Below are 16764 nucleotides of genomic sequence, written 5' to 3' on the forward strand. Positions count from 1 at the left end.
GTTTTTTAAATTGTGGAAGCAATAAGTTAAAGTGTGCAGATAGAATTTTAGAAGTTGCTTCAGCCCTAGAGAGAGGGGTTAGGTGAGGATAGGAAAGAGACAGGAAAGAGGATAGGAAGAAAATACTGCTCTGTGAACATGCCTCACATCTTGAGCTTTCATCCTGAAAGGAGAGGATGAATCCTCAGGTCATCAGAATAGGTGAATATTTGATAAGTCTCCCCTTTATAGTAAAGAATAGTTTCTTTGTGTTAATACAGTATTTCTTATTATCTAGTGAGTCATTTGTCCAACCTGTTCATTGTAGTCAGCATAATTAAGAACCACTAGAAAAACAGGATCAGGAGTTTCCCTGAATGAAAAATAAATAATATTGCTATGGCTCTTGGTGGGCTGGTTCCTGTGGATTCACTATTATATCATGTTTCTTTGACTTCCCACTCTTTGAAGTTTATTTGTTATGTGTTGTGATTTTTTATGGAAATAGATGATTTGGGAAGAGCCAAGTACACTGTGGTCAAGCTGTTGGTCCACCTTATCTTCCGAGTTCTTAATTCTCTGTGAGTTCTTCATTCTGAAGAAATTGGGTCACTTCAACAATACCTTGCCCTCCCTGCAAATTCGTATCAGTTGGCCAAACAAATGAAATCATTACCCTGGGCTTTATCTAATCATTATCTGTGTCTTTCTAAACCTTCAGAGTGAGAACTACTCTGTCCTCTAACCAAATGTTTTAGGATGCATCCAATTCTAGAATGTCTGGTTTCCTTTTTTCCTCCATACTATTTTGTACTATTTTTCCTCCATACTATTCATTTTCCCTCATCACTTCCTCGTTGCCTCACTGGCTCCTTTCTGTCCATTGTCTCCTACGTGGATCCTCTCTATCCTCTTGCATTCTCTCATCTCTATGACTCTGGCTGTCTGGAGAACATTGAGGCGTTTTTTTGTTCATGCTTACATCTACGTCTTCCCTGAAAACATATTTTTTCTCTATTTCCTATGATCAATTGTCTTTAACATTCACATTGATTGAATGCCTTTATTTTCTCATTGTCTTATCCTTTCAGCACATACACACACACACACTCACATACACATAGAAGTGCTAAGTCACGTCAGTCGTGTCCAACTCTTTGCAACCCTTGAACTGTATCCCACCAGACGCCTTTGCCCATGGGATTCTCTAGGCAGGGATACTGGAGTGGGTTGCCATGTCCTCCTCCAGAGGATCTTCCCAGCCCAGGGATAGAACCTGCATCCTGCATGTCCTGTCACTCCTGCATTGCAGGCAGATTCTTTACCACTGAGCCACCTGGAAACCCTATATATATAAATTCACTGATGGTTAAATGAATTCTGGCTCCAGTAGAGCCAAACAAGAATCCTGGTCACTTTTCCTTCCTCCAACCTCTACCCTGAATAGCAGGATCTGTTTTTTTTTTTTAAATTATTGTTTAGTTCTTTTCTCTTCTTACTTTATACATACCATATAAGGTTGCTAGTATCTCTGATCAGGTCCTTTGATGAGAATTTCTAATGAAATGACCTGCTTTTGCAAAACATCACAGGACCTCAGGAATTTAGTGCATGTGATTCTCTATTTGAAAGCATTGCTGATATTACCCCAGGACTGGAACGGTGTTCTACCCAGCAGGAGGGATTGTTATTACATACCCTATCTGGCACACACTGCTATTGTACAAATACCAGACCCTGATGATGTTCATGATGATGGTGACAGTGTGGGTGAATGTTTTGAAGGCAAAAGGACAGAAGTAGGAGGAGAACAGAGACACGAGTAATGAGGTGAGGATAGTGGAGAGCATGAGTCAAGAAGAAGTAGCTGCTGAGACAGATGGATTATAACATGTGTTAGTTTATCTTCATTCGCCTGCCTCTGGGTTTTAAAAGGAGCCACTAGTACCACATCAAAGTTGTCACCATCAAACCATCCAGACTGCTCATTCTCCCCTGCTTCAGTCCATGTGGCTTTTGGAGGGCTGATGCGCCTCTATTTTATCGCCTCAGTCACCCAGCTCATGTGGGGTGAGGGTGGGGAGTGAGCTAAAAGATAGGTAAAAATAAGATGAAGATTTAATTAAAGTTCCTGAGTGCCTGCAAGATTTAATCTAATTCTCAAAGCAGCTTTCCAACACCAACATTCTATTAGACCCACACACCAGAGGACACGGTGATGCAGCCACATCCTGGCCCTCTTTGCTTACGTCACTGCCCCTTCAGTATGCCTCATCCTGGTTGGGTTTGCACCCCAGGAAAGGCTTCGTCTTCTCTCTGAGCATAATGCTTTTTTAAAAAAGACAGATTTTTCTGATGTTTTATGCACTCTGAAAAGCAAGCAAACCAGCCAACAGAGCCCTGCTTTTGTTGTTGTTGCTTCTTATTGCTGAAGGGGAGTGAAAGGAAGACCCTAATTTAGATGCATGGCAGGCAAATACCTTATGTTTGTTTCATCCCAGCCTGATTGTTGCCAGGCTTACGGTGTATGTTGGCAGTTAGCTTTGTAGTGCTGTGTGTTAGGAACCGGGAGTGACAAGTGGCACAATAGTAAGGGTGTTATTGAGTGAAAAGGGTGATAAGAATGTCGATGGAGGATTTTTAGAGTACGGTTTGATCATCCTTTTGATTCCATCATCCACATTCATTTTGAGTTCAGGTTAATGGTGATTGAAAGTTTTTTAAAAAATATAAGTCACCTTTGACTGGTTTCATTTTCTATTACTAATGTAAGTGATGGACTTTTTTTCCTTTGTTTTAAAATAATAGATGGAAAAAGGAATAGGGAACTAAAAGAGAAGCAGCATGTTGAAAATAGGGAAACATATATAAAAACATAAGACATTAATTTTTTTTCTGTAGTTCTTGTCTGAGGTTTGGAAAAATGAGGTATGAAAAATGTGTCATTCAGGGTCTTGAATATATTCTACTGTGGTCATGTCACTATAATTGGGGTAACAAAAAAAGATAATTTTTACTGTTTTATTGACTAAATTTCCTTTTGTTTATCAAAATGGCCTGCATCTTGTTATATATGCTCAGTGAAAAATAATGTGATTATGAGTTTGTACCATATATAATACTAAGAATACAATGTTGGTTTCATTGTAATGATCTTTCTTACTTTAAAAAAAAAAAAAGAAACAGCTCTATAGATATCCTTAAAATCCTTGAATTTTAACGTCTTTAGATTTGTGCTCATCTTTATGGTATTTGATAAGTAATTATTTACAGACTTTATAAAGTTTTTAAGAAATTAGAACTCCCATTTTAAGTTCAGTGTCTTCCAGGGCTGAAATGTCCCTGCCATTTGCAAGGATGAGTTTGGTGTGGGGGTGTTTCTGTCAGGCAGGGAATGGGGAAGTGGGTGTTGGGACTAGCAGCCAAACTTCTTCTTAGTGTTCTGTTCAAGTTTTTTCCAGCTTCTAGGGACCTTCTTTATAAGTGGATAAACTAAGGTGGTCAAGTTGGAAAAGTGTTCTCTAGATATTTGTCTTATAGACTCTGTTAGTTTTGTCTGAATGTTAATCTTTAGTTTAAAACAATGATACCGTAGATTTGGACTTGTTGAAATAATTTCAGTTTCTGTTCATGCTATTTCTGTCCCTCTGTTTTTAATTCTGGTCTCATTTAATTTAGGTTTAGCTGTTTCTTTACAACTCTTGCATGGAGACATTGAACAAATCAGAAGGGAATACTCATCAGTATTTTCTCATGGAGTATCCATCACCAGGAAGTTGGGTTTTTCTAATATTATTATGCCTGGTAAGTGACTCAGAATGAACCACATGATAAAATATGGCTATTTTGTCTGCTTTTGGCACTTGAGAAAGTTTTCAAACTATCAGCTTCAAAGACTTCAAATGGGCCATGCTGAAGAATAAATTGAGATACTTAATTCTTTTTTTTTTAATCTTTACATTTTTTTTTCACATCCAGATGGATAACTTACGGGGACCATGCCTGCTTTTCATTATGACCATAATAAGAAGGAAAACTGAAGTTGAATTCAGAAAATATTTTACCCTTTGGTGGGAAGTATTATTGAAGTCACTTAGGGGAAATCCTTACAAGTTTTGATAAGAACATTTATTAAGCAATGGTTAGCCTTTATTGGAGAATTTTCCACCTGAGGTATATGTGTATGTAACTAAGCAGCCATATACAAATACCATATGTATTTTTAGTTCTATTTGTATATATATATCAGATCTATATTAGCAACCAAAGGAGATTCCAAAAGAGAATCCAAAACAGTGTTTCTGAGTGGAAATGGTAGAGATTAAGGAGATTCACACTATCCAAGTACATGCCAAGTAATAGTCTTTCTTATGGTTCTGCATCTTACTCTACACAACCAAGCAAAAAAAAAAAAATAGAAAAACCAAACAGTCTCAAATTGTTGACAGTATTTTTAGAAACAAGATCCTTTAAGTCACTGTTTAAATCCCATGTGCAAAAAGCAAACCGTGAATATTGCTTTGGACGAGGCCCCTGTTACAGCTGTAAGACTTAGTGGTGGGTTTGTTATCCATAAAGACCTAACATGTTGCAGAAACTGACTGGCATTGATTGCTATGGCATTTGATCTCCTGATGGAAATCACTCACACAGGAAGGGCTAAGAGAACAGCCTGAGAAGTTTCCTGAGATGACCTGACCCAGCTTAAACACCCAGTCTGCCTGAGCATCTCCTGTTACTATTGTCAAAAATGACTGTTTATAACACTGTTTACTTGATGGCATGTTATCCATTGGCTCTTGGAACCATTCATTATTTCCTTCAGTTGCTATAAATAGCTAGTATTTCCTCTTTAGCAGAAAAGAAAAAAAATTTCATCCCACTGGGAAGCAAATTGATGGGGTAAATCTAATATAAAAAACATATTTTAGAACAGAATGCAGCCAGCTGCTGGAAGAATTCCTCAGCTTGGTCTCTGAGCAGTATCATTGAGAAATGGAAAAAATATCAAGCAACATGACACTTCACTGGCTGAATAATTGTCTGGGATGTGCTGTGCTCATGCAGCTCTTGTCTGGCTTTAATGATGGAAATAAACTTACTGTGGAATCAGGCTTGTTTCTGTCCCTTCCCTGCACCACATTATAATGGCAGGGTTCATGCTGACCAGGGACTCAATCTTCCCCAGACACATGTCTGTAGTGCCTGAGACTGCAAGAGATTTTTTTTTTTAAAGCATTTTCTTTTCCTTCTTTCATTTTTTTTTTCTTCTATGGCTTCTGAGTCTTACAAATTGGATGGAGAAGGGAGAGATGTGTATATAAACTTAAACAGCTGAAAAGAAAGCAGCTTTACAACTCAATGGAATGTTTTACATTGGCAAACATAACAGCTGTTTTGTTTTTCTTTATTTTCAGAATTTTGACTTGCCAATTAATTTTCACTCTCTCACTTGTGGCTTTGATGAAAACTTGAGCTGAGTTTTCAATGAGAAAAATGTATGTGAACAGTATTTCTGATCCCAGTGTTGTACTGACAGTCTGCTAATGTGATGGGTTTTTTTTTTTTCCTTTTTCTTTCTCTATACTTGTCCTCCAGGGTTAATTTGTGTTCTGATAGAGGTCAGGATGGGTGAGGCATGTGTTTATACCTACAGGACCTTCATTAACTTAGTCACTGCCTTTCTGCAGAATGAATTATCTGTGGTCCTGACACTAATGGGGACATACACACAACTTTTCTTGAGGGTCACAGAATGTCATCAGTGCCAGACTCTTTTCAGAATGGGAAAAACATGGAAATAGAGATTCATTTTCTTGGTCTGTCTTTTACACAGGTTGGTCTCTGGAATGTCACCTGGTATAAAGAGGCAATCTGCCCCTATGGTTTTGCCTTGTCACGAAGTCCTCTGTTACTAAGGGCCAGTCATTCAGCACTTTATTTCTTAGCCCTGCCGAATTTCCAAAGAAGAAAAGTTTCCCTCTGTGAAGCTCCATTACTGCCACCTATAAACCAAATAACCCTGCAGAAAGTTCCATGGTCTGGTCTCTGAGCTTTTGAGAGGGAGGGTGCTGAAAATGTTTCAGTCAGCGCTCTCCAGTAGAAATGCAATACAAGCCACAAATGTAACTTTAACTTTTCCAGTAGCCACTTGAAAAAAAGATAGGAAGAAAGAGATGAAATTAATTTTAACAGTATATTTTATTTAACCCAATGCATCCATATATCCTTTCAATAGATAGTCCATATAAAAATTTTGTAATGAGTTATTTTACACTATTTCAACTTAAGTCTTTGAAGGCTGGTAACTGTTATAATTTACAACACATCTCTTTTCAGCCAAGTCCCATTTCAAGGACTTAGTTGCCACGTGTGGCAGTAGTTACAGGATTGAACAGCCAAGCTCTAAATGTCTTCACAGACTGTACAGGCAGATCTGAGCCTTTGCTGAATATCAGGAAGGACTAATTTTCCACCCGTCAGACATTTTGGAACAAAGTTGGCTGATGTGTCAGGCATGTCAGGGTGATCAGGCCGTGCCCTCCTCCCACCCTAAGGGTCCACTCGTATTCTGAGTTTATGATTCTAGGCAGCCATCCTGGTTTCTATACTTTACCTTCCCTACCTGTACACACTCTCCTGGAGACTCATTCTCGTGTGTGTGTGTGTGTGTGTGTGTGTGTGTGTGTGTGTGTGTGTGTTAGTCGCTTAGTCACGTCCGACTCTTTGCAACCCTGTGGACTAGGTCCACCAGACTCCTCTGTCCATGGGATACTCACATATCAACCAGTAAAACTGTCCCTGTTTATTGTGTGTGTGTGCTCAGTGGCTGAGTTGCATCCAACTCTTTGTAACCCCATGGACTGTAGGCCACCTGACTCTTCTGTCCATGAGATTCTCCAGGCAAGAATACTGGAGTGGGTTGCCATTTCCTCCTCCAGGGGATCTTCCTGACCTAGGGATCAAACCCACATCTCCTGAATCTCTTGCATTGCCAGGTGGATTCTTTACCACTGAGCCACTCTAATTAGTACCTTCCAGTGCATTCACTTTTAGTATATCTTCAAAGTTCCTAATCCTACAAGGAATTATGGGGAAGTCATAGAATGATGGGGCCATGAAGAGTTGAGATTTGGAGACTAGAAGACCTTGCTAAAAATTATTAACAGAGCCTATATTTCAAATGGTTGACACCAATAGTAGCTGTGATAGTGATTTCAAGATTTAAGTTTATTTTCCAGGTATCTTCAAGAGTAAGCCTCCTTTTTGTTTTTTAGGCAATAGTTCAGGTAAGTCAAACTTGTATTTGGTCAAAGTTGACTAGACAATGATTTACAAGACTGGGGAAAGAAAAATGTTGTAGGTATATTTGCCTCCCATTTAAGAAGATATATAGTTTTATTCTTTTAAATATATATATATTATTAGTATTATTTACCACTTACTGGAAGAGATATGTACATCACTGGATGGAATTGCCTCAAATAATCATTCTTTTAGAGAAAGAGGTGGGAACCTACTTGACTTGGTCTTCTCTAAAAAAATATATCCTAAATCTAACTAAAATTCACCACCCCCCAGGCCAAGTCATGTACCTCTACATCACACAGTTGCAACTGGTCTGCTTAAATCTGAACCCCCTGATCATGCCCTTACCAAGGGGACAGTGGTCTCTTAACCAACGAATGCCTCAGTGAACAAGGAGAGAGAGAGGCTAAGAGTCTATTGTGTCACCCTAAGGGTGGATCCCCGCCCAAGTTCACATTGGGGAAGAGGCTGGTGCCCCCAGATTAGGAAGCTGACATACCCAGTGCCCATGGGTGTAGGACTTTCCCCAACTACTACTATCAGAGATGCATGTGTTGTCCTAGAATGTAAAGGGCACCCTGTTCCTGCTCCTTTTTCTCTGCACCACTGCCTGGAAAGCCCCTCATGACTGCTGTTGCTGTCATTTGCCACTGCTTGTTTGATAGTCATCAAAAAGAAAAAAATTAAAAATCTACCCCATCAAAAGTTCAACATCTCAAAGTATTCTTTTAAAATAAAACAGAAACAAGAACACCAGGTATGTTTTACTCAAGCGTACTCCATGTGAGAAATCCAAAGTTAATTTTTCATCCCGTGCATAAATTTTCCATGTATGTGATTTGCTTTGATTTCAATTACCTGGGAAGCTTGCCCCTGCCCCTTGCTCTGTCCCCTCCTTGAAGATGTCCTGAGGTAGTGGAAGTTAAAGTGTGCATGGCATATTGTATTCATTTCCTATGACTGCTGTAACAGATCAGCACAAATGGAGTGGCTTAAAACAATGCAAATGGACCGCAGTTCTGGGGATGAGAAGTTGGCACGGGTCTCTCTGGGCTAATATCACAGTATCAGCAGGGCTGTATTTCTTCTGATGATTCTGAAGGAGAATCTATTTCCTTGCCTTTTCTAGCTCTTGGAGGTGGCCTGTACTCTGCTCATGGCCCCACATCATTCAACCTCTGATTCTCTCATCGTATCTCCATCTCTGACTTTTTGCCTCTCTCTTATAAGGATCTTTGAAATTAAATTGAGCCCATTCTCATAGTCAAAGAAAATATTCCCATCACAAGAGTCTCAACTTAATCATGTCTGTAAAACCCCTTTTGTCACGTAAGGTAACCTATTCACAGGTTCATGGAATTAGGACCTGGACATCATTGGGGAGGTAAGGAAGTGCCTGCTACACACACAAAGGGCCATCCGGCTCAACTACATGTCCAGTGCACGAGTTTCTTCTCGGATCCCTGGGGATGGTTTCCTGGCTGTACTTGAGTACTTAAATGGCCAAGATCACATCATCACATCTCATGTCATCTCTCAAAATGACTTCTTTTGTGTTGAACTAGTTTCCTTTTACCTTCTATCCACTGGGTTGAGTTTTTCTGCTTGTAACCTCAACATTTCAAAGTTCAGTTAATTTCTTGTCACCCTCATCTCTCCAGTAATGAGTGCCTTGTCTGTATTGTTTATGGTCTGAAGCATACATGTTCTGTCTCGTTCCTAGAAATGAAATCCTTGCTTGACAACTGGTCTGGCCAATTAGGGTGGGACTAATATCTTCCTTGTTTAGGTCTTTTGGAGGCAAAGGCTGAATTGCACTAGCTTATTTGATGAATGTTCTTATCTCTTGAATTACATTTTCATGGGTAAAGAAGAGATACTGATAATACATTAGACATGTTTCTTAATCTCTGTACTTCAGTTTCCTCACCTGTAAAATGGAAAAAATAGGACCTTGTTTTAAGGTTTCAGAGAAGGCAATGGCACCCCACTCCAGTACTCTTGCCTGGAAAATCCCATGGACGGAGGAGCCTGGTAGGCTGCAGTCCATGGGGTCGTGAAGAGTTGGACATGACTGAGCGACTTCACTTTCACTTTTCACTTCAATGCATTGGAGAAGGAAATGGCAACCCACTCCAGTGTTCTTGCCTGGAGAATCCCAGGGATGGGGGAGCCTGGTGGGCTGCCGTCTATGGGGTCAAACAGAGTCAGACACGACTGAAGCGACTTAGCAGCAGCAGCATAAGGTTTATGTGAGGACTTAATGAGATATTCTACTTATAGCACTTGGCAAAGTACCTGACTACTATCTATCTACCACTGAGCACCATCATCATAATCTAACTTCACAAAAATCCTAGTCATTTACATATGGTCTTTTGTTTTTAAGAAGTACAGAAACTTTTATTTTCCAGCTTCAAAAGCGACAATAATTGTCTATCACAGAAGAGGCACTAGACTAGCCCCTATGGCTGGGGACAGTGTTTTACTTGGTGTGATGAGCTTGTCCTCTGTGACTTTATCCAAGGCATTCGTAGGACAGAATCAAGGTTTACAGAACTGATAAAAGCCTGTTGTCCACTGAGGATAAGCCACAAATCAACCCCATTTGATTGTAGTTACTGAACTCTTTTTGAATTTGTTCCTACTGCTGTGGCCTTATCTTTATCTTGTCTACAGTGATATTTTGAAGGCTTCCCAGCAAAACAGGGCCTATGAAACAGGAAAGTGTCAAGCCCGTCAAATTTGCAGAGTAATAAATTTAAGAGGTGCAAGGTGTTAATAAACATTGTCAGGCAAGCAGCTTTTCATGATTGGTGCCATGACTCCATTTCATACTCACCTAATGATTTCTCTCTTAATTACCAAGGATTTGCTTTCTTAACACCGTTTGAGCTTATTAGTTTTCTTTAGGTTGGCTTCTCTAGAGTCAACCTCAAGTGTATTGACTGTAATTAACACTTGTTTCAACTTTATCCTTCGACATATTTTGGCAAAACATGGCACCTTGCAGAATTAGAACACAGCAAGCTATGGATTCCTGAGGGGGGTGGACACATGTAGAATGTCATCCAGGAGAAATGTTCTTGTCATGTTTTTTCTTTTCAGAGAAATCTTACTTCAGTCTAAAAACTTTGTGAAGTAAAAATAAAATTAAAAAAAATGTTTGGGGGAAGATAAAGAGGGTTTCAGGGACGGTGACAGTTAAAGAACAGAAAAGTAAAATGTGTGTATAAGGTGTGTTTATTTATGAATGTGTTGTATTCTAGAAATTCTACAGAAAAAGAGACATAACCTAATAAAGTAGCCTTGTCCCTCCTACTGGCTCTCCCACCCCTACCTCTGCCTTTACCGCATCCCACTTGAGTGACACAAACACGTGAGGCCCAAGGTTTATCTTGCCCTGTCTAGACTAATGTCACAGACAGGAGAGACTGGCAGGGAAAGTTGGAATCAGATCTCCTTATTCCAGTCTTCCTGAGACCCTACAGTCTTTAGGCTTATTTGAAGTCGGAAGAGAGAGAAGAATCCAGCTCAGTTATAAGCTAAACCAGCTGCAGGGGGCCATTTGGGAAGCGAAGGCCATGTTAAGCCTCCCTTCGGAAAGACAGCCTCGCTTCCACGGATGTCTCCTCCTCTTAATGAGGGCTTCTCTCGTGGGACAGCGCCTCTGCCTCATTCAGCACCCTGTCCCCTTCTCTGTCTCACTTGGATCCATGGCCGTTAGCATTATTCAGTGTCCTCTGTGTCTTACTTCTTTGTTCAAAATCTTTTCCTACTAGAATCTAAGCTCTGCTGCGAAGGCATTTTTGCTTTGTCCATTGCTGAGTCTGCTGGACTTAACATCTGACACATAGTAGGTGCTCACAGCCTATTTGCTAAATGAATACATGGAGAAAGAATTTCCTGGCCCTGGTGGTATTTTACTCTCCCTCCATCCCTGTTCGTCTGCAGGGCCCAGACTGCACACAGGGAGAAACAGACTGCAGACCTCCCTCCCTCCACTTTGCTTAAGCCAGAATTACTGGCCCTGCCAATAGATGAGAGTTGGAAGTCCCCCTCCCAAGAAACACTTACTCTTCATTTTGTAGGACAGTTAATCCCCATGTGGTTTGGACAAGCTAATCACTCATTATGAGAAATTTCTAAGGTAAAAGCCCCTATAGCTACACTTCCCATTAATCAGTGTGTGTTTTATAGGCTGTGCGTCACCTCAACCACTCATCATATGTCACCTACTCCAGAAGCAAAGGAATTTTCCTACTGTTGTGTGTGTGGGTGTGTGTTCTAAAGTACCTTAATTTTTGTATTGTTTTTTTACCTGGCAAATCTGTTCATGGGAACAGTATTGTCAAGAATTTCCCCTCAGACAGTTGAAACAGCACATGTGCAGACCATTAGCATTGCAGGCCTGTTTTGAGTTGAAACTGGTGAATTTGGAGACATAGTGTGTGAGCTTATTTATTCTGCATTGGAATTGTTAAAATAAATAGTGTTGAGAATGTGTGTGTGTATGTATGAATATATATATATAAAATAAGTATATAGAAACTTGAAGATAAATATATAGTAATTAAATGAATCAGGTTATAAAACTGTAGAGAACTTGTGAAATTTGTGGGGTAATATTTTCCTAATTTAAAAAAAAATTAAGATGGTTAAACAAGAAAACTTTCAGAGCATGCAAATGTGTGTGTTGAAATATGTTGCTTTTCTCCTGGAGTTCCAAGTTCATTGCCTTCTCAAGTTGATTTGTAGGAGCTACATGAGAGTACTGAGAAATTCATAAGACAGAGACCACTGTATCAATTGTTTTCAATAATGTATGCCTCACAAACACTTTCTAAAGAGGGCCTGAGATTTCATCTTTTTTAGAATTTATTCAGTGTCTCCCTTTTGTGGCCCATCTGTTTCCTGGTCAGGCAAGGTCATTTGCAAATGATGCTCTTATTAAAAGTCGGCCTTTGTGGAGGAAGGTGGCCGTGCACACTGGTATTCCCCCATGGTTTTGAAAGCTAGGGTACTTTCTTATATACATTTCAGTCAGGAAGTCTGATAACTTTCCCAAATGTGGGTACATTTGTATGGTTATTGTTCTTCGGGTGGTTTGCTTTCTTAAGGAGAGGGTTTTGTTTTTGTTTTTGTTTTGTTTTTAAATTAGAACAAAGCATTATTGCTTTTGAGTGTTCAAATGTTTGGAAGCTGTGTTAAGTAAAAGTATATTCAACCTTGCTGACCTCACCAATATTTACCTTCAAAAACTTTCTAGTCACGTTGTTGGCTTACTTCTCATGTCCGTACCCACTTATTGCCTACCCCTAATTTAATTCTTACAGGAGAAATAAAAGCAGGTTGTCAAGTGTGTTTGCCTCTCTTTGCTAGTTGACATACAATTTCTTTTTTTTTTTTTCTTGCAGTAGTAAGAAAGGGGCAAAATGAAAAAGCATTCAAGTTTCATAAATAGCCAATGGAGAAAAAACAATAGATGATATATGTGTACATAGACTAGGTCAGTTTGAATCCAGGGCCTTTCTCATTTGTTTTATTGCTTGATGGCAAGAAATATTAAGCCAAGTGTTTCTGTATGACTGAATTATTCTACATCTGTGTTTGTAAAGCACTAATCTGGATTCTTCCAGGGGTGAGATCATTTCATCCATGGATTTTAGAAGATTTAAATTGTAACTGTACCCTTTGCAGTCCTATCATTTTCTTCCACTTAAGTATTTCTTCTTCTCTAAGTGCCTTGACTATAAAGTATTGAGACTAGTTTCTTTGAACCACCCCTGCTCAGCTGTCATTCTGTAATCACACCTCATAAATGAAATGAAGGAAATATTGAAAAATGGTGAAACTTGACAGCACCTTTCTACCCAGGTCCTTTATTTCCCTCCTAAATGTACGTTTTCAGTATTGCTAATTTCAAGCTAGCAGAGGCTGGCCTTTGCTTTTCTTGGATGTTGGCAGTAAGGGTGAGGATCTTATTATAGAGGTATAAATAATGTATATTGTATGCTAGAACACTTTTTTATGAACTAAACTTTTCCTTGATAGAACACTCTATTATACTTCCTATATATATAATGCCATTTCAATTTCCCTCTCCTGCTAGGTGAAATGCGGAATGATTTATATATCACTATAGAAAGGGGAGAATTTGAGAAAGGAGGAAAGAGTGTGGCCAGAAACGTGGAAGTTACGATGTTCATTGTAGAGAGTAGTGGCCAGACCCTGAAGGTACGTTAATGCTGAATTCTTTTTGGTAAAACAATTTCACATCCTTGCCTTGGGTTCATCTTTCGTGCGATCGGTTAACTTATGATTTGCAGTATTTTCAATCTTATTTTTCTCCTCCACACCCGTGTAGTTTGTTTGTTTTTAATTGTGAAAAGAGGGGAAATAAGCTTTCAGTTTGTTTAATTAACATGTCAAAAACATCCTCATAGCAGCTATTCCTTAAATGCGGTGTTTTTATCCCATTTCACTTTTATCCCTTTCATCTGTTATAGTTTTGGAGAGGTGTACTTTTTCTTTCTTTCTTTTTTTTTTTTTTTTTGCTGTGTGTTTTATTTTATTTTAAATATAAATTTATTTATTTTAATTGGAGGTTAATTACTTTACACTATTGTATTGGTTTTGCCATATATCAACATGAATCCGAGAGGTATACTTTTTCTTTGTGGAGTTGGTTTTTTTTTTTTTTTTTTTTTTTTTAGTTGCTCAGTCATGTCTGACTCTATGCGACCCCATGGACTGTAGCTCTCCAGGCTCTTCTGTCCATCGGATTCTCCAGGCAAAAATACTGGAGTGGGTGGCCATTTCCTTCTCCAGGAAACCTTCCCTACCCAGGGATTGAACCCAGGTTTCCCACATTGCAGGCATTCTTTAGTGTCTGAGCCCATGTTTAATCCTATGTATTTTCATTGTGACCAAAATAGGACGTGGAGATTAGAGTATTGCTAATCAGGGTGATCATATCAGATTCCTTTGTGGAAGAAGTATTTCATGGGAGCCCCGGGGCTTACTGAGTTTTATAGGAAGGCACAGAAGGCTTTTGGCTGTAACTGGTTGAGAATTTTGCTTTGTAGTTAACTCCAAGTTGGGCATGCAGTTGCCCAGCTAGCATATGTCACTGAGGTCCACCTTTGAGCAATTAGGTCCTGGGAGACCAGCCTCAGGATGAACCAAACACAGCCTGCCCACAGAAGCAGGTGCAAAAACAGCCCTGAAGAGGACTGAGGAAGTAATTTCACATTAAGTGCTGTTTTGGGAGCACACAGACACAGCAAAGCAATTGTTCTGCTCCTTCCAAATCATCTTGAAATGAAGCTGTCTTTAACCTGCATGTTTCCTTTGTCAGGATTTTATATCCTTCGGCTCTGGAGAGCCACCGGCTAGCGAGTACCACTCCTTTGTGCTTTATCATAACAACAGCCCCAGGTGGTCCGAGCTGCTGAAACTTCCTATCCCCGTGGATAAATTCAGGGGTGCACACATCCGCTTCGAGTTTCGGCATTGTTCCAGTAAGTGGATGGAGTGTCTCCGTGGCCTTGTTATGTTGGGTACTGCTTACTAAGCTGAAACAACAGTGTGGGATAGTCTGTAGAAAGTGTGTCACAAACCAGAGACCTCCATGAGAGAAAAATGGAGGTGAATGGAATCCTGGGAGGTGAATGGGTGTCATTCTCAAAAAACCAATAACCTCTATGGAAAGAGATGAAAGAGAAGGAGGAAACGAAGTAGCTGTAGAAATCTACAAGGTTTTTCTTAAGGTGATCACTTTCATAAAAATCAATTCATCACTTTCACAGCCTAGGAAAACTAAACAGAAAGAGGAGATGCATTATTAAAGGCCTGACTAGCTTGTGTGGTCTTAGGCACCCCTGACCTATGTGCTGTCTTTTCAGCCAGGAGCTGATCCAGCCCTTATACAGCTCAAGGGAACCTTCGGGGACTTTCCTAGGCATGTGAAGTTACCAGGAAAGCCTCTGATTGGCTCAGATTCATATTTGATTTGCATATATATATATATATATATACACATCACTGTGCATTCTCAAACATGATTGGCACTTTACAGGAATAGCAAGGAGGCCAGAATGAGCAAGTGAGAGAGTTGGAGGTGAGAACCAGAGAGGGAGCAGCAGAACCAGATCCTCTGCTGTGTTTTAGGTCATGGGAAGGAGGGCTTTGAACTTTATTTGGAGTGAGAAAGAAGCATTACAGGTTTTAGATTGGTTAAGTCTGCCCACTGTATGGATGATAGATTGAAGGTGGGCCAGATGGGAACAGAAAAGCCATTCAGGAGGCTTTTGCAGAATTCCAAGTATGAGATTTAAGTGGTTTGATTCTTTTATACAGATTTATTGACAGATTGGATCTGAAAGGCGGAGAAAATTCAAGGTTGATCTCAAGATTTTGGCCTCAGAGTGAAGGGGTCATTTAATGAAGTGGGGAAGACAACAGGAAGAAGCTGTTTGGAGAGAAAAAATCAAACATCCCATTCTAAATATGCTAAGTCTGAGAAGTCTATTAGATATTCAAGACATCAAGTAGATATTTGAATGAGATCCAAACTGGAGACTTAAACTTGATAATGAGAACATGTAGTTCATTGGTGTGCTGTAAATATTTAACCAGCACTCAGAGTGATGGAGAGGGGAGGGGAAGCCCTAACTTATAGCATTTGCTGATTTCCATGGGGTAAATATTCCCACCATGGTCAATTTTAAGCTGCCAACATGATGTCACTGATCTTGTAGTTGAGGGAAGATGCATACTGTCAGTTCTTATGAACCAATACAGGTTAGCTCCAGGATATCACAGATAAACGTGGTTTTCAAAGCCATGAGACTGGACGAGATGTCTACGTAAAAAGTTTAGATAGCAAAGGGAAGTCCAAGGGTGGATCCTTGGGTCATTGACACATTTAGATTTGGGGAGAGTGAGAAGTAGTCATTAAGTAGATTAACAAGGAATAGCCAGTGTGGTTGAAGAAGAATCAAAGGAAAATAGAACCTAGGAGACTAAATGAGGAAAGCTTTTCACAAGGGGGTTGATCATGGGTCAGGTGCCAGTGATAAACAGAATAAGGACCCGGAAATGATCTCCTGATCTGGCATCATGGAAGTCATTTCTCTTGGATTTGTGGAGTTGAAGGCTGACTGGAGTCAGTCAAAGAGTAAGATGGAGAAAAGGAAGGGTAGGCAGTGAGTACAGACAGATATTTTAAGAAGCTTTAGTATAAAGAATGCTGGCGAGCAGAGAAGTGAGATCGTAGCTATAAAACAAGTAGGTCATAGGAAGTTTTTGCTGTTGTTTCTTTTTTAAAATGGAACTTTTAAAGCATGTTTGTTGGGGAGAAATCATTCAGTAGAGAGGAAAACCTGATGATGTAGGGAGTGGGGACACCTGTAGGAGCAGTGTCCTTGAGTTGGGGAAGGAGCACAGGACCTAGGACTCAAGGATAGAAATTAG

At 39.8% G+C, this 16764-nt stretch overlaps 1 protein-coding gene across 4 annotated transcripts in view; it reads left to right on the forward strand.

Annotated features, from left to right (window-relative positions):
- The window catches only part of DOCK4 (dedicator of cytokinesis 4), a 471927-nt gene that overhangs the window by 274882 nt on the left and 180281 nt on the right, over positions 1–16764 (forward strand). For all 4 annotated transcript variants that reach the window (XM_060414757.1, XM_012176786.3, XM_027968612.2 and 1 more), the window contains 3 exons: positions 3658–3783; positions 13400–13524; positions 14648–14810. In XM_060414757.1, coding sequence (XP_060270740.1) covers positions 3658–3783; positions 13400–13524; positions 14648–14810 — 414 coding nt within the window. The remainder of the gene's footprint in view (positions 1–3657; positions 3784–13399; positions 13525–14647; positions 14811–16764) is intronic.

This window comes from Ovis aries, chromosome 4 (assembly GCF_016772045.2).
Source record: "Ovis aries strain OAR_USU_Benz2616 breed Rambouillet chromosome 4, ARS-UI_Ramb_v3.0, whole genome shotgun sequence".
In the NCBI taxonomy this organism is placed as follows: Eukaryota; Metazoa; Chordata; class Mammalia; order Artiodactyla; family Bovidae; genus Ovis; species Ovis aries.